Source organism: Nesoenas mayeri (genome assembly GCF_963082525.1).
Source record: "Nesoenas mayeri genome assembly, chromosome: 23".
Taxonomy (NCBI): domain Eukaryota; kingdom Metazoa; phylum Chordata; class Aves; order Columbiformes; family Columbidae; genus Nesoenas; species Nesoenas mayeri.
Window position 1 is genome coordinate 5,771,210 of NC_137574.1, and position 26,343 is coordinate 5,797,552.

The window sequence follows — 26,343 nt, forward strand, 5'->3', positions numbered from 1 at the left end:
GGCACAGCCCGTGCTCCCAAAAACACAGCGAGGCAGGAGACATGCTGAGCGAGCGCTGCAGCGAGCCAGCGGTGAAGCTGTGCCCTGGGGCTGCGGGGCAGGCGAGGGGCAGCTCGTGTGAGGGGGACAAAGGGAAAAACCACCCTGGAAGCAGAAAGATCCCAGATAGATCAACACAATGAACTTGACTGAAAGGCTGACATGGGCGCGCCGGACAGCGGCTGTGTCCGCGGATGAACCGCAGTCGCTCACCAGCAAGATCTATGAGAAAGGTAGCGATTGTGTCCCTACCTTCATGGCTCAGGCTCTGCACGGTGATGTCCCGCGGGGGTGGGAGCAAAGGCCCTGCCGCACCACAGCAAGGCTCCCGCTGCCGGAAAACGCAGCGCTTGGCAGCTGCATCTGTCAGGCTTTTTGGGGGAAATACAACGCGATGAAGCCCTGCTGAGCCCCCTGAGCGGAGCACAAACGCTGCAGACCTGTTTCTACACCAGGCGACGCGCTTTTCCCCTGCTCCCTGCAGCCTCTTGGGTCTCAGTAGTGAACAGCTTTCATCTGCGACTCCGTTGCGTGCAGACCTGTGAGGAAGCGGCAGATGCAGCTGCAGAGCAGGACCCCTCACACACGCTCGCTCAACGCGGTTCTGCACCGATGTGCGCTTGAGGAGCACGTTTAAACATTCAGTATGTACAAGATGATTTGAAGCTGGAACATATGAGCAGCTGGATTCACCCTCACACATCCACGTAGCTGAGAGCAGCCAGAGGACCCGCGAAGTCCTGCGGCGGCTGGAGAGACCACCCCGTTGTATGTACATGTCCCTGGAAGCGTCACCAGGCCGGGTGATGCCAAGGCTGGGGGCATCTCTGCTCTGCCGACAGCCGGAGCCACAGGAACAGCAGAGAATGCGGCTTCTCCTGACCCGCTTCACCACCTTTCTCCAGCTTCCAGAGCCCCCGATTTCAAATGACTGCTGGGATAACACGTTTACGCACATGCTCTAGTCAAAAGCAGCACAGAAAGCTGCTGTTCCGGTGCCTATTTCCACAGCATCCACAACTCTCAAGAACAGTCACTGCAAATCACTTGGGACTCTTCCTCCAGCTGAGACTCCTTATAATGTTCTTTGTCAGGTCCCTCCAGGTCACTTCTCGCGCAGGACGCAGACCCCGGCGTCACAGCGCTGCATCCCCAGGGACGTCACCACTTCCCAGCTGTCAATGATGGGGTCATAGCACTCGATGCTGCTCAGCAGTGAGTTGCCATCGTACCTGCAAGGACAGAAAGTGACAGGTGAGGGACGCTGCGGCAGGCAGAGGTTCAGAGCCCCCCTGGGAGGCCGGACAGCTGCGTACAACAGAACGGCCTGACATTAAACCCCCGCGTTGGGCTCCCTTTGCTGCGTGCTGCCGCTCTCTTGCCTGTCGTGGGCCTGGACCATCACGCTGCCTATTTATGTTGGGCATGGTGACTGTGCGGGCGACTCTCCTCTTGTAAAGCTTGAAATACAACGAGATGAGAGGCCACTGAAACAGAGCAGCAGGCTGCGTGACCTAAATTCCCTGTTTCATCAAACAGGCGTGCAAGGGATCTCCCTCTCCAACCCGGGGCAGGCACTTACCCCGCGATCGCGTACAGCCGTCCCCGCAGCACCGTGGCCCCCACGTAGCAGCGGGGGGTTGTCATGCTTGTGACAGTTGTCCAGGAATCAGTGCGAATGTTATAGGCTTCCACGGAAGAGAGATGTGCCGTCCCGTCGAACCCACCGACTACGTAAATATGGTCATTCAGCAGAGCCACGCCGGCCCCTGCGGAGAGAGAGGGCGGCACCATTACAGCTGTGAGCGGCTGGGGGAGACATTGCTGTCTACAGCTGCCTGAGAGGAGGTTGGAGAGTGGAGGGTGCTGGTCTCTTCTCCCAAGTAGCAAGTGGGAGGACAAGAGGAAACGTCCTCAAGTGCACCAGGGGAGGTTGAGGTTGGATCTAGGGAACAATTTCTTCCCCAAAGGGCTGTGGGGCATTGGAACAGGCTGCCCAGGGCAGTGCTGGAGTCACCGTCCCTGGAGGGGTTTAAAAGGCGTTTAAACGAGGTTCTTAGGGACACAGGTTAGTGCTACAGTCAAGTTATGGTGGGACTCAATGATCTTGAGGGTCTCTTCCAACCAACATGATGTTATGATTCTATGACACTGTCAGCTCTATGCCCAGGGATCACGGATACAGAGCTGAACTAGATCAGTTCCTCCCTCTTCTGAGGACATTTTCTTATGCTCGTACCTCCCACAAAAGGCCCCTCAGTTCCAGCAGGACAGGGAACTGCTGGAGAGAGTCCAGCGTAGGGCAACAAAGATGATTAAGGGAGTGGAGCATCTCCCTTATGAGGAAAGGCTGAGGGAGCTGGGGCTCTTTAGTTTGGAGGAGACTAAGGGGGGACCTTATTAATGTTTATAAATATATAAAGGGTGAGTGCCACGAGGATGGAGCCAGGCTCTTCTGGGTGGCAAACAATGATAGGACAAGGGGTAATGGGATCAAGCTGGAACACAAGAGGTTCCACTTAAATTTGAGAAGAAACTTCTTCTCAATAAGGGTGGCAGAGCCTGGCCCAGGCTGCCCAGGGGGGTTGTGGAGTCTCCTTCTGTGCAGACATTCCAACCCGCCTGGACACCTTCCTGTGTAACCTCATCTGGGTGTTCCTGCTCCATGGGGGGATTGCACTGGATGAGCTTTTGAGGTCCCTTCCAATCCCAAACATACTGTGATACTGTGAAAAGAGCTGACATAAGAGTGTCTCTGTTGTTGTCTCCAATGCGATGCACAAAAACCTCTAACTCTGCCAAATGCTGCTGGATCTCTGGTCTAAGAGGGACTGGGCGACACCGCAGCCAGGGCAGCACCAGCACCAGGACACGTTCACCTTGGCGGAACAGACCAGCGCCGGGCTCGCTCTGCTGGGACCCTGTCACCACACAGGCAGGTTTCTCCGGTGTTCCTGGCTCCGCAGCGTCACGCAGCCCCTGGCTGCAGCAGGGACAATGATGCTGCTCCATGTGAAGCTGAGGAGGGACTGTGTTGACACTGCTCCTCTGGAAAGCCGGGAAATGAGAACTCGTGTCCACTGCACTCACACAGGCTTAAGTGGCCACGATATCTGTCCGAGCAGCTGTTCTCACCTGACCTGGTAAAAGCCGTCAGTAATACAGCTGGCCCAACTAGGAACTGATGATAACAACAGAGAATAAACCTCTGCCAGCCTGTTCCTCCTCTGCAGCCCCTTCGGGCAAAGCCCCAGAGAACGCAGGAAGATAAAAATGCACATGGTGGCCTCAGGTGTTCCTGCCAACAGCCGTTGCTGTTTTTCTGAGCTGCATTTTGAGAGTAAACATGTCAGGCTGTTACCATCAACATGTTGCACTGATGAATATCCGAAGGAAACGAGCCAGCTACCCTGCAGCTCTTGGGCACCGATCTGGTTCTTCTACAAACAGGGAATAGGAGACTTTGTGTTCCATTCCATGAGGCCTCACTTGCACTGTCTGTCTCTGCTGAGAGTACCAAACCGGCTGCCCCGACGGCTTCGGTGAGGAAGAGCTTGGCTGAGAAGAGGGACCTCGAGGCCTTAATCAGGGAAGTCAGGCCTAGCAAGGCAAGCTGGCCACGGCCTCTGAGGGGCGGCCGCCTGTCCTGGTTGTGTTAAAAACAAGTTTCTCTTTTAGTGAATGTGCCTGTCAGCTCAAGCTTCATATTAACTGCACTTTCCTGGAGAACCAGACACATGTTTTGGTGAACACAGCAATGGAATGCAAACTTATTGATAAGCATGGATGGACATCTCGGGAGTGGGGCGACGAGAAACAAGTGACCAAGAAACTGACCAACTGTGTATAACATTCCATTCACGTGAATACTTCATATAAAAGTGGGAGATCACAAGGATCTCGTCCCTTTTCCTTATGGCAACATTAGGAGAGGACCTTGCGAGTCGTCCCTGTGACCTGAGGCCAGTGACAGACTGAATCCAGCTCCGGTTGGCTGCAGAGTCCAGTCCAGGACTTCGGGTGCCGGCTCTGCAGTTGCTGGGACTTTCCAGATTGGTTTTGTATATTTTGTATTATTTTCTCTATTTTATCAGTAGCATCAGTAAAACATGTTTAATTTTTCCAGCTCTCTTCTCTCTGTCCTTCTTTCCCTCCCGATCGCCTGTGCTGAGTGGGAAGGGGGAGAGGGAGGGATGGAAGGGGGAAGCGGGGGGAGAGGGGGTTAACAATACACCTGCCAGGGTTTGATTGTCACCCCGCAATCTCAACCCTCGACACCTGCCTCCAGAACGGGCCTAAGAGGTGACGAGGAACAAGGAGCAGACAACCTCTGTGAATAAAGGCAAGATGCTTTTAGTCCTGATTTCCCTCGGAATCCAGAGATCCGCGTGCAGACAGCTCCAGGAAGAGTGTCGGGGTCCTCGGGCAAAAGAAATCCGTCACCAGGACGGAGGGACTGGAACCAATGCCAGGATGGAGGCTGCAAGTACAGCTGGTACAACTGGTAGTTCAGGGTGTTGGTACCGCAGAGCGGCAGCACCAAAACTTGGGCCAAAACCCGTTCTTAGGCACAGGCCTGTTTCAGACTCAGCACCCCAGGTCACGGCGCTGAGGAGGGAACCTGCCCGGGGTCACGAGCCTCGCAACGTTCCTGCCCACCCGTGGCGCTGAGGAACGGCTCCGTGGGCTGAGCACCGCTGCCAAAAGCCTCCAGCTCTTGTGGGAGATACCGTGGGCCTGGGAAATGCTCCTAAAAGGCTTTTTACCCTTGAACCCTTTGCTTTGGGTCCTGCCTGAAGCCATCTCTGTGGTGCACACATGAGCCCCTGGGGAAAGCCGCCTCACCCTTAAGCTTTTAGATCTGTGGATCGGTCTCACATGTTGCCGCTGATATCAGAAAACCCGCAAGTTTTATTAGGTATTTTTTATTATGTTTATGATGTGGGGTCTTCCTGGACATGGAAAGTGACCGACCGCTAAATCACATCCATTCTTGGCATATGGGAAATACTTTCCAACCCACACTTAACAGGAACAGCCCCGGCAAAGGAGTAAATATTTAAAGCTTGGGGTTTTGGTGAATGCCACTGCAGGCACAGGAGAGGGAGGGGCAAAAGGGGGAAGTGGGGGGGAGAGGGTGTTAACAATACACCTGCCAGGGTTTGATTGTCACCCCGCAATCTAAACCCTCGACAGTGAGTCAACATCCCCTAAGGCAGCAGAACCAGCCAGCAGTGACTGCTGCCTCAGTGCAGCACAAAGTATTTTGACCTCAGGGCTCTGTGGGCTCTTACCTGAGCGCTTAGTGGCCATCGGGGTGACGTTTGTCCAGTGTCCAGTGTGGGGATCATACCTCTCTACGGAATTCAGGATGTTCAGCCCATCATAGCCACCTGAAACAAAGCACAGGAGCAAACCATGGGCCTGACTTCTGGAAAACGTAGAGAGCAATAAAATGGCTGGTTCATCCTTATTCATCTGGAATCTTGTGTCCAGCTGTGGCCCCTCAGCTCCAGCAGGACAGGGAACTGCTGGAGAGAGTCCAGCGCAGCCACCAAGATGCTGAAGGGAGTGGAGCATCTCCCGTGTGAGGAAAGGCTGAGGGAGCTGGGGCTCTGGAGCTGGACAAGAGGACACTGAGGGGGGACTCATTCATGTTTACAGATATCTAAAGGGGGAGTGTCAGGAGGATGGAGCCAGGCTCTTCTCGGTGACAACCAGCGACAGGACAAGGGGCAATGGGTTCAAACTGGAACACAAGAGGTTCCACTTAAACTTGAGAAGAAACTTGTTCCTGGTGAGGGTGGCAGAGCCTGGCCCAGGCTGCCCAGGGGGGCTGTGGAGTCTCCTTCTGTGCAGACATTCCAACCCGCCTGGACACCTTCCTGTGTAACCTCATCTGGGTGTTCCTGCTCCATGAGGGGATTGCACTGGATGAGCTTTCCAGGGCCCTTCAACCCCCGACACTCTGGGATTCTGTGCTTCACCTCCAGGGCACATCAGCCTGGTCCCTGCAAAGCTCAGCTGGCACTGCTCATCTGCGTCTCAGCCATCACTCAAATGTCAGCTGGTTGTGTCCAATTTGCTTCTGATGGCATTACTGTGGTTATATGGCAGCTCCAGCCTAAGGCATCACAATGGTAATGGTGAGCACTGGTTGCTTTTCGACACAGCTGAGCAGTGCCCAGCGTGGTGAAGTTAAATCTGTTCTTCCAACCTGCACATGACACGACTGGTGCTCCCCACAGACAGCACCGCAACCCCGTTTCTGGGAAAAGCAGGTATTTGCAGAGCGCCTGAGGTCCTGCGGGTACGTACCGAGGCAGTAGATAACTCCGTTGGCTACAACAAGCCCTGCTCCTTCCCGTGCGGTCTGCATGTCTCCCAGCATACTCCACTGGTCAATGTTCGGGTCGTATCGTTCCATACTGGTGTGACGTCGGCTCCCATCAAACCCGCCGGAAACATAGATCATGTCTGCAAGGTCAGACAGAAGCGGGACTCAGTAAGTAAAGTATCAAGCACATACACGGAGCAAGAAGACCCCCAGAGATGGAGTGAGCCTACAACGCGACTGCGAAACGCAGGAACAACTACAGTCTTGTCACATTTGGAGCCTCCTCACCCCAGCTCACGGCATCAGCCGCTCACACACCCAAGAAACTCAATACACGTGAACCCATCTGGCTCTTAAACCTGCATCTTCCTGACGGGTGAAAGAACACGCACAGCCCGGTTATTTTCTTGTGCTGCAGAACCTACTGAAACGCAGCCGTGCCCGAACCTGCAGTCGCTGGTGTCGCGGCAGCACCTCCCAGAGGAAACGCGTGCCAGGCAGCAGAGGAAAGGAGATCCCAAAGTCTGGATCACCACGATCAGTCCCTTAAACCACAGAATCTAATTCATGCAACGCTTTCACAAATCTGTCAAGTGTCAGCTTCAAAGCAGCCACATTTTTAACAGAATTTTCATTAGATTAGTAGTAATCTAATATTTAATGAATAATATTTAACCAAGATCAATGATTAAAAAGATTTTCTAATATAAGCATTAAAGCAGAGAGTATTCATTAGAATCATTGCTATTTTAAGGTCTAGAAAATTTCCTCTCATCTCTGCAACAACTTTTCCCTGGCCTATTTATAACTATCAGTTCTTGTTCAATTCTTATATTACCCATTTCCATCTTGTGCCAAGTTATAGACAACGATCCTTTTCCCTCTTGGGCTTTGTGTTTCCAGCACAAGCAAACTGGAGTGTTCTGGTTTGCTCAGTTGCTCTGGTTTCCAAGTCTGTCCTAAGGATCTTTCCCTGCACAGTCTCCAGTTCCAGCCTCCCGTGCTGGACGGTTCTTGCTGTACTTGGCGTCTTGCGCCCAGTAACAGTGACACCGTCACCACCCCGAGCGCTTCCCACTCCATAATCCCTCAGAAAGTTCCTCTCCCTCAGCGCACAGACACGTGGTGAGGATGCACGGAGGCAGAGCTCCTCTCAGGATACGTGGGCAGGTATTCAGTTTCTACATCCAAACGCTGAGAAGCCAGAAGTTCAGGCTCACCTCCTCCCCCGGAGCCATCCCACTCCGCACATACCGGCTCAGGGCATTCCAGGACAAGAACCGGCCAGGCCGCGCGGTCCGGTGAGCAGGACGTACCTCCGAGGGTGGTGGCTCCTGCCAGACCGCGCCGTACGTTCATCGGAGCCACCGAGTACCAGATACCGTCCTCATCGGATGTATAGTCCAGGCACTCCACCGAGCTGAGACGAGAGCGACCGTCATAGCCCCCGATGACATAGATGCGATCGTGCAGGGACACCGTAGCGACGTAGCGCCTCTTCCGGGTGATGCTCTAAAATGGGAAAAAGAATTAAAACGTCAAGGAGAGGAGATAACGTTGATGCACGGAGACCAACCGCTGCTCTTCCACCCTTTTTTGGAAAACGGCACTATGGATGTAAAGGATACGGCCCTGGCTAAGACGCTTAAATGCCGCCTTCCTCTGCCTGTGCTCCGCTGTGCTCTCTTCTCCTGGCTGGGTCTCTTTGCAATGAAATGTCATTTATCTTAACGCCACTACTGAATCTCTGATGCATCCTGGACATTTGTGCCTCCCCCTGGCTCCCTGCAGAGACTGGTAATGGGAAAACCTGGAGACTCCCAGTATCTGATGAAACTACCTGAAGCCTCCAACAAAGAACAGAATTTGGGACAGCAGGCGATACGGGGTTTCCTGCGATCAGCAATATTAAAGAAGAGGCAGTTCTCCACCATTTCACTCAGATAAAGGTGACTGCAGATATGGATAGAAATAGTTCTCAGTGCAGGAATTCGCTCTTACCTCCAGCTACGCTCAGAAACAATGAACCCAGAGAGACCACACAGCAGGGCCAATTATACTATTCCAATTAACATTTCAGTCATCATCCCTAACCTTAAAGCTTAACGCCCCTTCAATAAGAAACGTGATAACTCTCACTCCCACAACAAAGATGTGGGGCTCTGGAGGCTCAGCTGATTCAAAATACGACAACCACCTCCACACAAAGCTTACTGAGCAATTGCGAAGCAGTTGCAGCGTTCGCTGTGTAAACCTCAGCAGTTCTAAAGAATTCATGGCAGAAATTCTAAGCAGCACACAAAGGGCGGCCCAAAGAGGAATGTTATACAGCTGGTGCCACGGGAGCAGCGTTTGATCACAGCCTGTTCAACCCTGTGCTGGTCAAAAATGGTCCCTTACCGGCAAGAAACTCCACTCCTGGGTCTTCGGGTCGTATTTCTCCACCACGTCGATGGGCGACTGCTGGCTGCCGAAGCCGCCGATCACAAGCAGGACCTCGTTAGCTCCTGGAGCAAAGAGGGGAACAAAGTCAGGCCGGTCCCTTCACAGGCAAAGGGTCACCCCGAGGGAATCCCGTGAAGAAACACTGAGCAACTAAGGTGCTGAAGGTGGCTGGTTTATATCTTTTCTATTCTTTCCATGATTTTTTCCCAAACCTCCTACCACCCATCCGGCCGCTCCCCGGCAGCCTCCTCACAATGAGATCCCCTGTTGAACGCTCATCTCCGCAATAACACGCTGTCTCTCACCTTGCAGCTCTTTTTGTCTGCCTTTTCAGGCAGGTCAGTGCAATTACAGACTACAGAGGGTGTATAACACACCCCAGCCCTCCTCAGCGTCCTCCCTCGGCTGCTCACCCAGACGTGCTCGTGTCCTGGGTCCTTGCATCTGACTCCGGAGCTCGGGCCGAAGGTGGAACTTCTTGGCTTCATCGACGAGGTCTCTGCACTGCAGGCTGCACCGTATAAACGGCTGAGGAAAAACATGAGTCACGGGTACACACAATGTATTTTAAGATTCCTCCTAAGAACCGGCCTAAAGCCAACGCTCATCAGTTCAGACAGCATTGGAATGACTCGTGTGCAGGCTGTTGCTACTCGTGGCATGGTGCAAATGCTGCACACAAAGAAATGCAATGACAACTTGAGACTGGATGGCAGCTGAAAAGCTCAGCTCTCACCCCAAGTTTGGCGCTGCTGGTTCTGTAATGACAGTAATTATAGTGGAAAACTAAGGAAAAGCTACTTCTGCTAGAGTGAAACCAGCAGAAGCACATCTGAGGAGGAGGACTGGTAGCGAAACGACACTTGAAATCAGTTTGGCTGGGTCTGCCCCACATCGTTAACTCTCAGCGTGCACGTGCCACCAAAGGAGAAGCAGGGAGCACAGCACACAGAAGCAGTTTAGCTGGGTCTGTTGGCTCAACCCCTGTGCACATGGAGCTACAGGAGCAGCTCTGTAAAGGGAGCGGGGGCACTGCAGCCCAAGGGCAGCCTCATCTCCTCCTTGCATGACGCCGTGTAATTCCCACCTCCCCCGAGCATCCAGCATTCCCTTCCCTTTGGGGTTTGGTGCTATATGCTGCTGCAATACCCTAAGATTTATTTGTACACGTTCTTGGTGCTTGTGCAAGGCCACAGTGTTCAGAGCAGACGATGCCACACAGGGCCAACATTCTCCTCTCCACGCTGCCCTGAGATGACCATGTCCCACCAGTGCCTGTCACTTCCAGCCTGGAGAGGCCATCCTGTGCGGTAAGAAAGCGGCGGCCCAGTATCGCACCATCTTGGGCTGTTTTTGGAACAGATCTAATTGTTTTGGTACCAGTCCCTTTCGTACTAGCTTCCATTTCAGTTGGAAGTGGACCATAACAATCTGACCAAATGCATCTTAGCTCTGGCACAACAAACTGCTTGCTAGCTGCCATTATTTAAGAACATCTGTAAAAGGCAGCTACATCACATTAGAGGTGCGTGTTGCTAAATCAGCCATTTCTCTGTGCAGAGAAGTCTGTCACTCAACGTTCAGCACTTGTCAAGTGACAAGGGCTTGTAACCGCTGATCACCTCATATGGCCATCAAACCAGAACCTTGGTCTGAACTTGTCTGTGCCTCCCTGTCAAACCTCACCTGGGGTCAGCATCCCTTCCCGTTTGGAATTAAAATTCCACTAAAAAAGCTTAATTATCTCTCACCATCATCACCCACATTTTGATTTGCCTCTACCACACCTCAGCCACACAAAGAATCACACAATCGTTTTGGTTGGAAAGGATCCTCAAGATCATCGAGTCCAATCATTACCCAGCCTTAGTACTACCCCATGTCCTGAGAACCTCATGTCCATCTGTCTAACCCTCCAGGGATGGTGACTCCAGCACTGCCCTGGGCAGCCTGTTCCAATGCCCCACAGCCCTTTGGGGAAGAAATTGTTCCCCACATCCAACCTCAACCTCCCCTGGCGCAACTTGAGGCCGTTTCCTCTGCTCCTGGCGCTTGTTCCTGGGGAGCAGAGCCCGACCCCCCTGGCTCCAAGCTCCTTTCAGGCAGTTCAGAGATCAGAAGGTCTCCCCTCAGCTCCTGTTCTCCAGCTGAACCCCCAGGCCCCTCAGCTGAAGTAGCGTTCAATATGGCTCTGACTTGTGTGCTGGACCTACACACCTGCTGCCCTTCTCATTCATAGGTGCCCACTTGCCTTCTGCACCTGAAACAATTTCTGAGGGGTCATTTCTGCCCCAGGATCGCAGGCCAGCAGCCTCCAGCCTGGAGAAAGAGACCTGCTAGCGCTTATGAAGCAAGCAAGGCAGAAAGCACTTGTTAGCAACCACAACATGACAACAGAAAGGTGCTACACGTAACAGCAGACAACTGATTAATTGCTCTCGATGGGAAGCCCTCCCAGCTGAAAAGCAGGATGCTGTATCTGCTGGCACAGCAAACTACGTCTGCGCAAATCACTGGGCAGACGAACAGCGACAGCTCCGTAGTGTCAGCATCCAAAAGCATCAGCAGAGCGAGCAGCTTTTGACATGTTCCCTTAGGACAGCAGGAGCGTAACCAGGGAGCACAGCGACCCCGCACAGACAGCGGCTCCCAGCTGCTCTGCCACGGCCCCAATGCCGGTACCTCGGTGTCGATGACGTCCGTGATGTAGCGGGGGGTGAGCAGCGGCATCCGCACGTACTGCAGCAGCTCCGGCAGCGACGCTTCCCGTTCTTTCTTTGAGTGCTTCACCCAGTTTATAACTGCCTCGAAAACTGGCTCTTCAGAGTCCACCTGCGGAGAGGAGACACACACGGATCAGACTGTAGGATGATGTTTCAGCTGCTGCCGTGGAACAGACAACGTCCAGGCTGCTGACACCGCTTCACGGCCAGTGAGAGAGCAGAACATTTCACCTAAGAGTCTATGGAAATTCTCACCAGCTGTATTTACAAGCATTGCGAATTTCCCTCATTTCATTTTCCTTAACACTGAATTTGGTTGTTCCTTACAGCTCAGATCAACACGCGCCAGACAATCGAACTTCACGGTGTGAGCATGACATGGTGTGAGCAGAGCCAGCCGCTGGGAGCGCCCAGTCCCGAGAGCCCGGGCGCAGGCGCAGCCCGCAGGGCGGCTCCGGCTTCTCAGCCGAGCAGGAGCTACTGTCCTGCAAAATATCATCATGAAGATGATCAGATGTTTCCTTTTTACAGAGCAGTGTCTCGCTCAACCTCTTGCAGCCCAGTGCCCACGCACAGCCCCTTTATCACCCAACAAACACCAGTTGCATTTAGGCTATTTTATTTCAATCCACACTTTAAGAAACTACAAACAACTGGATTTCAGAGTGGAGAACGCCAGGGTGTGAATGTTACTGTTCTGACTAGTTCATGTCTCTCTCATCTAGGACCGGTGCTTACGCTGCTGCCAGAAGTTACACTGACTAAACCATCTGTATTTCATACCTTCAGAGAACCTCAGGTGCTTTACAGAGCTGCACAAACCACTGAGCACAGCCACACACGTCCATCCACCACTGCCCAAAGTGACACAACTGTCAAAACCCTACTATATATTATTTAGGCTCGCTTTCCTTTCTGCACGTCCTCAGATCATCCAGTGCAAAAGCCGATCAGACATGAATTTAGCAGCATGAGGTCTGTTAACTCTTATGAAATATGAGGATAAAAGGATGCACTATAATAAAGGGATTGAGTCTTTCCACCGATGTATGTCTGATACACTTTGAAGTTCTGTTGGAAGCTGTTTGTTACAGGCTGTTCTGAAGCCAGGAGCCACAGAGGTTAATTACGTAAGGCAATTCTTCCCAGCCATTGATTTATAATTGTTACAGTGTAATTTGAAATGGCCTCTTTCTACTTAAATTACAGGGAGAGGACAATTAGAGCTCACAAAAGGAGAGCGGAGTACTTTATTGTTTCCAATTTTCCACACCTCCTCCTCAAACACAAGAATCCTACATCGTTTTATTCCCTCCTGAACTCGCTGTCCTCTGGTATATTTAAAAGTTTGTGAAATCATTTGTTTTCTGATAAATGGTGAGTAACCCTAAACACAGCACCACGGTGAGGACCTGCCATCGTATTAACACTTGTTGAACAGCCTGGGGATTTTGGGAGGGTCCTCAGCGCCCTCTGACACCCCTCATCACCTCCGCACGGCACAGCAACAGCCCCACGCACCTTCCTACGGCCCTACAGGGCACGCACACCTCGGCCCTTCCAATCCACAACGAATGAGCTTGGCCTGCGTGGACCAGCTCATTAGCTCGGCTGGGTCGTCCTCAGGTTCCTCGTTGCTTCCTCTCGGCTGTTTGCAGCGTTGCCAGCGCTCGCGAGTTCAAACCTCCCAGCACTAACGCTGCGGCTCATTAAGCACCGAACACACTCGGCCTTTCCCCACCGACCTTGGCCCTTGCCGGGCTCTGTCCCCGCTGTTCCGCATCCTCCCTCTCAGGCAGGATTGTTATCAAGAGGATGTCAGTTTGGCTGAAGGCCACTTTCAAGGCGTAAATCAAGAATTCTCCTCTGGTTTCCCCAGTATTGGCTTTTCAGGAATTCCACCAGAGATACGGCCTACACTGGTTGGCTTCTAAGAGTTCATGTTGCCGTGAACTCCAATCTCTTCTTTTAGAACCGAAGGAAATGTCACCTCTCGACAAAGCCCATCTCAATAAAACCAACCAATTCCCCATTACCACGGAATGCTCAACTTATTTCAGTTCTCAAGAACATGCACATGCATAGAAAATTTGGCAAAAAGGATGTGACAGATTCCAGAACAGTAAATCCTCCAGAAACCAACCCAAAGGGAACGAAATCTGCATGTAGAGTCAGCCTGCCCTGCACCATCACGCATTGCGCTGCTTGTAAAAGCGGAGGACACCCGAACGCCTGCGATGACATGTGTGCTGCTGAGGAGCGGGCAAAGCTCTACAAATAGAAGTTAAAGCCTTGGGGGTATTTCTGAAATGTGAGCATTGAGACAACGTGTCTTTGTAACCTCTGAAAGCTCCTCCAGGGAGAGGAGATGGGAAGGAGAGCTCTGAAGGGGTAACAACTGCGATTGCCTCGCTCACGGGAAAAGCTTGTGTGACAACAAATCCTTACATAGAAGCTACAGGTTACTCATCAATTTCAGATTACACGGGTAAAAAATTAGAAGCAGCTTCTTGAAAATGAGATTTCATATTCAGGAACTGTGTGAGAAGTCCACCTGAGAAGCATGGACCACAAAGCTTTGCACAGTAACGGTACTTTTCAGGTTTTACCTGAATTTCATCACACTTGATGAGCTTTTCAACCTCTTCTTGATTTAAGAGGATAAACTCTTCATGCTGAACCACCTCTGGAAAATGTTTCTGGCTGAAGACCTCTGCCGCTTGCATTAGATCGACACAATTGTGTGTCTCAGCAAAATCCCGAATGCCCAAACAATTTGACGGATCCAGCTGGCTTTCTAGAAACTCACAGCAAGCTTGTTTCACACCTACGGAAAATTGGAGGGGTGAATGAGCACTGCATGCTTACTATCAATCCACTGCTTCGGAAAGGGCTTCAGGGAAGAAAGGTCTACACAATAATGAAAATCCAACTCAAATAACAAGCTTTAAGTACAGAAAAACACACACATGCAGATATTTATGTGGAGGGATGTGAAAACACTCCGCAGCAGCCCATGTGTTTGGGCTGTTTTGATCTCTGGCTGCTCTATTGAAATGCAAAAATGAAATCAATCGGATACTAGGAAAAGACTCACATGCGGATTGCACTCAGCTTCACAGATTACGAACAAAAATGTGCATGCTAGTGGATACAGCTACCAGATTTCTAGGTTTTCTCCAGTGTCTTTTCGATAGTTGCCCGGGATTTGGGATAATTGGCTCCATGGGTGCACGTGCAGTGACACCAGCCGGTTTGTCAACCACCCAGACAGACCACGGTGGCAGGTCAAAGGACATCTAGGATTTGCTTATAAGCTGGCTGAGCTGTAATATTTATGTGCTATACAGCCCACAGGTCCTCCCAGGAGTTCTCATGCAGAAACACAGTAGCCCAATGGAACAATACCCTGTTTTATCATGGTTTTTCTCCACCCAAGTCAGTTCTTTTACCAATGAGATCACAGCGCACAAGACACCAGAAGCTTGACATAAGTATTCATAAATATCATGCCTCCCACAACCTATCTTCCATTTACAGAAGGTCAGACAAACCAAACAGCGATTTGTGCCGATACCGGGCATTACCTTTCAGCTGGAGCAGACATGCCGCTGGGAGCAATTCTTGGACGTTTTCTACCGTCACATGAACAGTTTCTGTATATACAAAGTCTAGCAGGATTTCCATGGTGGAGGCTGTGAGTCCCTGGATATCTACATAGGGTTTATCTTTCTCGGAGAGCTGTGGGTTAGAAGAGACACAAAGGTTTCTTTTTCAGTAATGTGATCAAAAAGCAGTTTTTAAGAACGTGATCTGTCAGGAAGGTTTCAACAGAGATTTGCCCTTTCTCTTCTTGTGCTCACTGAGAGAATAAGGGGAAGGAGGGAACTTCTCAACAGAATTCACTCACAGGGTGAGTAAGAGACAAAGTTCATTATGGATCGGGACAGTCAAACTGCACTGTAAAATGAGTAAACTGAGATTAGACACAGCAGAGATTACGTGCGTCATTTCTGTCTCCTCTATGCAATAACTCCAAGTGTCACTATATGGAATGGGCTGGATGTGTTCAAGCGCACCGCTCCACTCTAAACCCAAACCAAATAAAAATCCTTCCTAACTGTTTAATTCCTGATCCATTCTGCAAGCTTATGGTGAAAGTCTGTAACAAGAATGACTATTTATAGGCCAGAAAGTTCAGAGTTAAAGGTTAAATGTAGGTTTAGCTTAAACATTTGAAAGTCAAATGACAGTACACACAGTGATAGTACTTACCCAGTCCTGACTTTGTCCCCTTACCATCTTATCATCTCTAAGACAGATCATTTTGGGATAATTATTTTTCCCAAGGACCATTACCGTTTCAACAGTCGATCTTTGGGAACAGCAAATTCTGCGAATCCACCAAATTTGCACCTCTATAGGTACAAAAAGGAGATTATGCTTCACAAAGCTTCAGCTTTGCGGTTTAGCGCACCCGTCACGGAGCTGCTGGCGCAGCCTCTGATGATTAACCAACAACGGGCTGGCAGGTGGACTCGCTCATCACACTCTGCGCAGAGCCACGAGCTCTTGGCAGCAGCAAGGGACCTCAGCGGAAAGATGTCACCGTGCGGCACGCCGCACACCCACCCTTTTGTCCCCCGACTTTTGAAGAAGCGATCAGTGCAAGCGAGAATCAGATGAAAGTCTGTGACTTTTCTTGCCAAGAATAAGACTGAAGTTGGTTACAGACAGATCGAGCAGAGACTCAGCGAATGGAAAGCATGATCAAAGCACGATTGCTTGGCTTAGAATCTGTCAGAGCTGGGGAAAGAGGAGATAAAACAGAGTAGAGAAAATAAGAGCAGTCATGGATATTCCTGCAGACACACTCGATGACACAGCAGCAGAAGGGAAGAGACGTCTCTGCTCTGCCTGAGCCATTCCTGTGATGCAGAGCGATGCACTTCACAGCAGAGAAGAGAAACGCAGGAGGTAATGGTGATACTTGAAGTAATTTGAGGGAAGAGACCTTTCAAGTCTGTTGACACAGTGAACAAACTTTATGGCATCCAGAGTCAGAAAGAAACAGCAAATTAGCTTGTCTGACCTGGTGTATGACAGGCCACGCATTGCAGAAGCTAAAACGAGTGCCTAACTCGGGCTAGAAAACATTCCCAAAGCAAGACTAAGCTGTTTGGTACAACAGGTAAAGGGCAGAGATGTCACCAAAGGTCAGAAATGATCGGACAAGATGTTCATGTGATTCCAACAAGCAAATGGAGATGTAGACCACATAGACATAAAAGAGGATCAGAAAATACAAGTGACAGGAGATGACAAGGGCACCAGACCTCCTGGTAATATATTATACTGCATCAGGTAGAAGCTACAGACATCTGTTCTTCACAAACTGGCTGGTAAAGAAGCTCCTGTGCTCACAACCAATATTCAACAATCAATAATCAACCATGCACATACTCTCTTTATATTGTTGACCAAAACAGAAACTGTAGGGACAACAGCAGCACTATAGCAATGATCATCCCCTGCTTCCCTTGTGCTTCTGCTCCGCTCCGCTCCTCGGTTGTTGTTTGGCTCACAGTTTACTCCCGCTAAGATTGCTTGGGAGGAAGAAAACATTTCAAATAGTTCCACACAACTTGTGTGATGCAGAATAACCTGGGGGTCCTGGTGGACAGCAGGGTGACCATGAGCCAGCACTGGGCCCTTGTGGCCAGGAAGCCAATGGTACCTGGGGTGTATTAGAAGGGGGGTGGTTAGTAGATCGAGAGAGGTTCTCCTTCCCCTCTACTCCGCCCTGGTGAGACCACATCTGGAATATTGTGTCCAGTTCTGGGCCCCTCAGTTCCAGCAGGACAGGGAACTGCTGGAGAGGGTCCAGCGTAGGGCAACAAAGATGATTAAGGGAGTGGAGCATCTTCCTTATGAAGAAAGGCTGAGGGAGCTGGGTCTCTTTAGTTTGGAGAAGAGGAGACTGAGGGGTGACCTTATTAATGTTTATAAATATATAAAGGGTGAGTGCCACGAGGATGGAGCCAGGCTCTTCTGGGTGGCAAACAATGATAGGACAAGGGGTAATGGGATCAAGCTGGAACACAAGAGGTTCCACTTAAATTTGAGAAAAAACTTCTTCTCAGTAAGGGTGGCAGAGCCTGGAACAGGCTGCCCAGGGGAGTTGTGGAGTCTCCTTCTCTGGAGACATTCAAGACCCACCTGGACATGTTCCTATGCGACCTCACCTGGGCGTTCCTGCTCCAGCAGGGAGACTGGACTAGATCTTTTGAGGTCCCTTCCAATCCCAAACATACTGTGATACTGGGATGCTACACCACACCGTAAAGAAGGATCTCAGAGCGGAGGCAACTCGGCTCTGAACATCCCATGAAGACTCCTGAGCTGCAGCTCCAGACGTTTTGAGAGCTGTACACACGCTTAGTGCTGCGCGGCTGGGACAGAGTGTCCCTCATTCAGTGACACATCCGCATGTTGGGACCCAGAAGCAACGCAAAATTACGGTCATATGATTCTAATTAAAACCCAGTACAAGCAGCTCGCCTTTTGCAGGTGTTTAGTGGTACGAGACGCATACCTCTGCTGTTAGAATTTCAGATTAGTTTCCCCCTTTGCTGTTTAATATTCTGCTAACCAGCAGGATGGACATTCCCTGACACAAGCACACCTCTAACACGTCATGAAACGCCTGCAGCAGCGCAGATCCAGACACCAACCACAGCATCCAGGAAAGCACTTTCCTGTAGATAAGGAAAGTCACTTGGAGACATCAGTTTTACCCCAGGATGTCTAAGCTGCTGAAAGCCTTAAGGTGAGGGCTGCAGGTCACAGCTCGGCTGTGAAACAATGTCGCTGTGTGCCATTCCACTCATAAATCATGCAGCTCGCTCTGCAGAAGAACAGGCTGAACAATTTAGAATCGCTTTCTTATCCAAATGCTGGCACGACAGTGCTAATATGTGGCTTGCTGCATTCTGGAAGGCGTTCACAGCGAGGATGACCATGTAAGAACCTGGAAACATAAGTTGTTTATGTTCAGAATAAGGAGAATATTTCTCTTTAATTTCTAGAATATAGACCCCAAGAGAACACAGAGTAGTTTATTTCTGAGGTGGAGCCAATGGTGGAGCTCTTCATCCCCAGTTAGTTAACGTGTTCAAATAAAGACAGAAATGCCAATGCCAAAATAGGATCCCGGGTAGAATTTGCTAAAACTGCTCTTCAGTTTTCATAAAGGAAGAAGGTAAAACTGATGGGTGTTTCAGTTTTCCCCCACGACTCAGCACAGGGGCAGAGAAAAGTCTTGCTCAGGGGTTCAACAGGTGATCAGTGGCTTCTCCTCGCTTGGGAAAACGGGAACAGAAAATGGGAAGAGATTGATACCAAGTAAGATTGAGAACTTGTTAAAGTAAGTGTAAAAGTCAGAAGGGAGAGAAGAAAGGAAACTAGAGACACAGGGGCTGGCCAACGCAGTTCTTTCCTGATAATCTCCGATGACAGTCCCAGTGCTACACCGGTCCCGCACAGGCGACACGGGGCACAACCCAGGGATCGGTTCTGGACAAAGCCTCGTGCGGCCACACACCACCGGTAGCCAAGTAGCCCCCAAATTCACCACAGGCAGAGGAAGCCTCACAGAGACTGTTAGTCCATTACACAACCCGGGATTTCGAGTTCCCTCCAGTTACAGCCGTGGCCAAACCCTCCGTGCCCACAAGTGTTTGGAGAGCGACCAAACGCGTCCCTCCGCGCTCACCGACGGACTTGTCGCTGACACGCAGAAGCAGCGGGTCCCCTTTGAGGCTTACCGAGCTGTCACTGCCCGCAAAGTCGCTCTCCCACAAACACTCCGTAATGACGCGTGCCACTTGGCAGCTCTGTCATTTCGGGGTTTCCATACGGAAAAGTATACTTGGAAGGAACACAAACTAAGCAAAAGTAGTTAAACTGCTAAAGCAGCGGCAATCTGGGAGTGTGAGAGATGGAGCAACCGTGCCCACTGGGCGTTGGACGCACTTACTTTTCTAGGAAGAATTACACCTATGAATTAAGGTTACTACAACGTTACGGTTAAAATGAGAATATAAAGAAGGAAGGAGAGATGATCTCAGCCCCAAGCACACCGATCCTCAGCCTTTGTTAGCAGCCACAAAGAACGTTCTGTAGCACACAGAACTGTCGGATCCCTGTAGGCTGCCTCGCTCAAGTCCAACAAGTCAAGAGCATTGACAGGAACGTCGAGGCGAACACAAAGAAGCAGAGGCAGCCTGATCTGCTGCTGCGCACCGCGACGCCGCTGGGAAACACGCAACTTCAGCCGCCAGGGGCTCAATTTGATCGCTGTATTTTTTTTTTAATTACATTTCCTTTATGCAGAGAAAGAGCAGAAACCTGACAAATTTACAAATTTCATCAACACACGGACAGAAAATATATTAATAGGTGGTCAGTGCAAATATGTCTTTTTCTGGTTGCTTTGCATAGGGTTATGGAAACTAAGACACCTGCTCACTCGACACAGCACTGGAAACGCGAGGTACACAGACAGCTCTGCCAACAGCATTGCTGGATAAAACAAAGAGCAAAATTATTCTCTCCTGCAAGGGCTACTGAGCTAGCAGGGAGGTCTTTAGGACCTTTGAGCTACTTAGCAATGTTTCTCCCTGCTAATGGGGAAGTTGCTAGGATATGAAAAGCACCTACTGTAAGAAAAAGCCACAGAGATTCATACTTAAAACAGACAAAGCATCTCATATTTAACAATACGAATGAGCGCTAGCTTTAGCTCAAACACAGCCTTTCCGTGATTCAGAAAAATAGGATGCAGGTAGGAGTCAGCACAGGAAGAACCGTGAGAGCATAGCTCTTCACAAGCGAGATTTGCCGAAAGTAGCAGCTGGGGCTCGTAGTCTGACCCCAAGGCCAGTGCTGGCGGTTACATTCTCTTCGCAAGAGCAACAGCAGAACCCAACACGCAGCAGCTGAACAGCCAGTGCGAAACAGAGACCAGAACACGAGTTAAATACCCTTCATTTCAGGTTTAAAGGGCTGCCTTCATTCACCACCAGTCTGAGGCTTGCACCGCTTTGCCCTGGGGCTGGTACCTTCAGCAGGAGAGAAGTCCAGAAGCACAAAGACCATAAACCACTGCTAAAAAATCAGTATCAGAGCCTTCCAGTTTGCCAGCTCGCCTGGCAGCTCGCGGGAGCACAGGCTGGTCACACAGCAGACAATGACTCAGGACCCCGGTACCAAGTGCAGCCCCTAAATCCCACCCTGCCATGAGAAAGGGCTCTGGGGCCACCAGGAGGAGACCCAGGATTGGCGTGATGGGATCCAGGGCCACCAGGAGAACATCCAGAGGGCTCCATGGCCACTGTCAGGGATCCTGGGCCACCATGAGGGGCTCCGGAGAGACCCTGGGCCACCACAGGGGGATCCAGAACCACGACAGGGGTTCTCAGAGCCACTGCGGGGGGATCAGGGGCAGATCCAGAGCCATCGTGGGGAGATCCAGAGCCACCGTGGGGGGATTAGGGGTGGATCCAGAGCCACGATGGAAGGATCCACAACCACCACTGGGGGAGGGATCCAGAGCCACCACTGGGGGGGGGGGGATCTAGAGCCACCACTTGGGGGGGGGCAGAGCCACCACTAGGGGGGGGATCCAGAGCCACCACTTGGGGGGGGATCCAGAGCCACCACTTGGGGGGGGATCCAGAGCCACCACTGGGGGGGGGGCAGAGCTACCACTGAGGGGGGGCATCCAGAGCCACCACTGGGGGTGTGGGATCCAGAGCCACCACTGGGGGTGGGGGGGGGATCCAGAGCCACCACTGGGGGTGGGGGGGGGATCCAGAGCCACCACTGGGGGGGGGGGGGATCCAGAGCCACCACTGGGGGGGGGGGGGGGATCCAGAGCCACCACTGGGGGGGGGGGGGGGGGGATCCAGAGCCACCACTGGGGGGGGGGGGGGGGGGGGGCGGGGGCAGAGCCACCACTAGGGGGGGGATCCAGAGCCACCACTAGGCGGGGGGGGGGCAGAGCTACCACTGAGGGGGGGCATCCAGAGCCACCACTGGGGGGGGGGATCCAGAGCCACTACTGAGGGGGGTGGAATCCAGAGCCACCACTGGGGGGTGGAATCCAGAGCCACCACTGGGGGGTGGGATCCAGGCCCAGCTGCTGAGCAGCTTGACAGCGAGCAGCCCGAGCAGCCCGAGCAGCGGGCGGCCCTGCCTCCTCCGCCCAGGGCCACGGCAGCCAGGGCCAGGGCAGGCAGGGCCAGGGCAGCCAGGGCCGCAGCAGCCCGCGGGCTCGGGGCGCACCGACCTCGCTGGTGAACATGGCGCAGAAGTAGTCGCTGCAGGCGGCCAGGACGATGCGGTGGGCCGGGAAGTCCTTGTGCTCCACGCGGAGGGTGACGTCGCAGAGCGTGTTGCTCTTCCGCAGGGCGTTCATGGCGTTGAGGATGGACTTGGCGTGCGAGTTGGTCATGATGTCCTTGGGGGGGGCCATGGCGCCCGGCACCTGCGGGCACAGCCAGCACGGCCACATGTCACGGCCCGCCCGCCGCGCCGCCAGGGGGCGCGCTCCCGCCGCGCCGCCCCGCCCCTCGCCTCCCTCTCCCTCTCTCTCCCTCCTGCCCCGCCCGGGTCGCCCCCGCCCCGCGCCCCGCCGGTTTCCACAGGCCGCCCGCAGCGCCGCGCCGGGGCCTCCCCTGCGGAACGGGCGGCCCGGCCGCACTCACCGCCGCGGGGACGGGGACGGGGACGGCCCGCGCACCTCACCTCCCCCCGCCCTTCCCTCTCCCCGCGCGGCGCGCTCTGATGGCGTCATCGCGCCGCGCCGAGGCGCGACCCCGCCCCTGGGTGCCTGGCGGTTGCCTGGCAACGCGCTCCTGCCGCCGCCTGGGCCCGCGCCCGCGGCCCCTCCGCAGCACCGGCCCCTCCGCAGCACCGGCCCCGCCAGGCGCGGCCGAGCGAGACCCCCGCGGGGCGGCTCCCCGGGCCCGCAGGAGCTGCTTGGGCTTGCTCGGGTCTGGGACGTTCGAGTAAAACAGTGCAGTTGTGTTGGGCGTTGTGCCGGTGGGGCCGGGCCCGGAGGCGCGGGCAGGTCCCTCCCGCAGCACGGACGCGTCTTGCGGCTGCTCGGGGGTGAACAGCCAGGAGCTGGCTCTGCATGGGGTACCGGAGCCCAACCGGCACTGAGGCCCCACCAGGCTGCTCTGAACTCCCAGGGTCTTTAAGCGAGTGCTATTTTTGAGCTCTTCCCACACCCCCGGCTCGGTGTCCGCAGCTCCGGTGACAGCCCGCAGCCCATTTCCACCCGCCAGGCGGCAGGGACTCCTTTTAAAACCTGAGCTCTGCATAGGCAGTCAGTACAGAGTCACTGTTGATGATAAATTCTCTGCTAAATGCAGAGCAAATGATGAATTAAGGAGTGTGTACACGGACGTTCAGATATTGCCATGGCCTGGAGGCTGACATTAACTCATAAACCCCTCGGAGGGGCAGGGTCGGTCTGTTCTGAGGATTTGTTAGTCCTTATTCGCACTAATCCAGCAAGCAGAGGATTGGCAAGACCCAGCAGCAGGGCTGAGGAGTCGGTGTTTCGCTGGGAGGGCAGTAAAACCGCTGCCGTCTGGGATCTACATCAGACGCAGCATCTCTTTCTCTAGATACAGTTCAAGCAGAAATTATTGTGCTGGAGACAGGTACTAGTAAGTGAAGGTTTGTGTCAGGTTATATCATCATACAGTCCTCTTGGAGCTTAACATTGGGAGGGATGTTTGACCAGAGGGATGTTTGACTATCAGCCCGTGAGAGATGCAGCCTGGAGTAACGGAGGTGAAGTCAGCATGTGCCCGCACAGTGCTTTACCTTCACGCTACGTGCTCCTCATTTCCCAACAGACACATCGCATCAGTCTCTGCATCCACCTCATGTTGATTTTGCAAAGATATCCATGAAATCTCCGAAAGTGTTAAAGACCCGTTTTAAAAAACCTGTGCCTCCCTTTATGTTTTTTCAAAACGTTCTTTACCATCTGGGGAAAACTAAGGGAGCCACAGTAAAGATTGTGTATTCAAATTATAGCCCCGAAAGTGTTCAAGGCCAGTTTGGATGGGGCTCTGAGCAACCTGGTCTGGTGGAACGTGTCCCTGCCCATGGCAAAGGGGTTGGAACGAGATGATCTTTAAGGTCCCTTTCAGCCCAAACAGTTTTATGATTCTGCAACCACAAGGGATGAAAAACACTGCACAGAAATTAGTGTTACACTGGATCTTTATGAAATAGATGCATATTGTTGTGAATGTTGACCAATGTATTGAGTTGCTCGCCACATTAATGTTCTTCATATTTTTTTCCTTTTAAATAAGTATTTTAAAATAGGAAAAAGGAATTAAAATAGAGAAAACAAAACCCAGCAACTTTGAAAATGTGTAAACAAGAGCAAGGTACATCACAGGGTTCAGAAATAACGTACAAAGAAACTTACCACAGTAGCATTGTTTCAGAATAACCAGATATTTGTAGAGCAGAGGTTTGGGAAATGAACGTGTCATCCCTTTTTGTGAGAATGTGGTTCCACCACAGCATGGTGATCGTATCTACAATGTGCTGTAAGAGTGCACTGTGCTCTCAAAGGCACCCACAGGGTACCTGGACAAGGCCCCAAGGAACCTAACGCAATGTTGGTGTTGCCTCTGCTTTCAGTGGGGCGGGACCAGAGACCTCCAGAGGTCTCCAGATGTCTGATCTAATCTGTGATCTGAGTCTATCTTAATGTCCACAAAGCTGAATTCCTTGACTTGACTTGATAGGACTTGTCCTGTCCTTGGAGTGTCCTCTGGGCTTGCATAAAAAGGTCCCAGCTTGTATGGTACGAGGGAGAAACTTGAGAGAACCTTATAGAATCACAGAATCATAGAATGTCCTGAGCTGGAAGGGACCCAGAACAGTCATTGAGTCCAACTCCTGTCCCTGCACAGGACACCCCACAGGTCACCCCGTGTGTCTGAGGACGGTGTCCAGTCTCTTCTTGAACACTGTCAGGTTGGGCCGTGACACCTCCCTGGGAGCCTGTTCAGTGTCCAGCACCTCTGGGTGAAGAACCTTTTCCCCATGTCCCACTGCCCCTCCCTGGCACATCTGCTGCCGTTCCCTGGGCTCTGTCACTGTCCCAGAGCAGAGCTCACCCTGCCCCTCCTGCTCCTGCTGAGGAACCTGCAGCCCATGAGCTCTGCCCTCGGTCTCCTCCAGCCTTTCTTTTTGGTTGCTCCCTCAGGCTGGCTCAAACTTAGAGACCTCTTGCCGCTGGGACAGCGCCAACCCAGTAAGTGGAGGAGCCACCTGTGTTGTGGCATATTTGAAGAGGCGTTTGGGCTGTGGTGGGATGAGGTCTGACACTGGAGTAGTGCTCGTGGTCTGTGTGGCATGACTTTTGGGGCAGGTGGAACTGAACGTCACGTGTGGCACAGCTGTCCCGGGCAGCCAGGGCCTGGCTCCTTGTGCCCCAGGGCTGCTCTGCAGAAGGGCCTGGCCAAAACACAACACTCATGGTGACTCAGACACTCTCCCATCCTTGTGCTGGGACATCAGGGAAGCAATTCCCCAGCAGACGCACCGGCTTGGCCCGCCAGAGCTGCAGTACATCCCGGCTCAGTGTGTGCTGCACAAGCCACGCTGGGAAAGCTGCTGTCACGCTGCCGCTCACGCTGCAAATCAGATCTGGTTTGCCCCAGAATTATTGCCCAGAAAATTGCCAGTTTCAGCTTACCAACAAGATGCATCACAGGAAGGGCCTTGGCTGCTTTACTGGGTCATGATCAGGTGCATCCCCAAGAGGAGCTGCCCCTGAGCCATCAGGGCTGTCCTTCTAGGGCTGCCCTGCTCACCTTCCTTTGCTGCCATGTTTTCCTGTAGGGGACTGAGTGCTGGCAGGGACTCCGCGCTGGCCTGGACCATCACAGATGAGCAGTTTGGGAGCGTTGCATTCTGTAAGCATGGCAAGATCCATACAGCTTCCATTTCTTTCCTCTGTGACCTGCAGGGTGGTGTTATCTCCAGCCGTCCGCACTGGGGCTGTTCTGACCCTTCCTCTGCCCCTGCAGTCAGCAGCAAAAATCCTGTGATTACAGTTGTCTTCTCTTTGCGTGGCATAAAATGGAGGTTGTGGTCCAATGAATGTAGACTTAACAGGGAAAATATTAATACTCGCAAATCCAACATCAGTCAGACAGTTTAATTCAAATCTCTGATCCTCCCCCAAGACACCATTATGTAACTATTATGTAAACTGTCTGAAAAAAATCTATGAAACGCCTCTTGTAAAAATACCCCACCTCCATCACGGAGCTATTGTGAAAACATGCTGAAGAGACCAAAAATACTGCCAAGGAGCTATCAAGAGTAAGCCCAAATCCCCACAAAGGAGCCATTGTAAATAAGACCATAAAAAATGGAGGGATCATTGTATAAATCCCTTCAAAAGACCCCCAGGAGAATGCTTCCAAAAATCACACAAAAGATTTTTATTACTGAATGCTTTGCGGCATTTTTTTTTGTCATGTTCCTTTTAATGGGGTGTTTATGGATATGCTTTGACATTGCAGATCACTTCCAAAATGGCTTCTACGTGGTGTTATTTGGGGCAATTTTAGGATCAGCAAGACGTTCACAGTAAATCCATATGGTTTGACTCTAGGGCAGCTTCACAACTGCCGTGATGATTAGCACAATTGTTTCATCAGTAATGCCCCATGGGCATTTTCTAAA

The 26,343-nt window shown here is 52.1% G+C and overlaps 1 protein-coding gene across 1 annotated transcript; it reads right to left on the bottom strand.

Moving 5' to 3' along the window:
• KLHL12 (kelch like family member 12) lies at positions 1–22,081 on the bottom strand (the record flags this gene model as incomplete). Its single annotated transcript, XM_080358531.1, has 11 exons — positions 1–1,271; positions 1,622–1,808; positions 5,334–5,432; positions 6,358–6,516; positions 7,693–7,888; positions 8,777–8,883; positions 9,235–9,349; positions 11,504–11,653; positions 14,154–14,371; positions 15,132–15,285; positions 21,896–22,081. The coding sequence occupies 11 exons, from the start codon at positions 22,079–22,081 to the stop codon at positions 1,145–1,147; spliced, it is 1,698 nt and encodes a 565-aa protein (XP_080214657.1). The 3' UTR covers positions 1–1,144.
• Between the last annotated feature and the right edge of the window lie 4,262 nt (positions 22,082–26,343).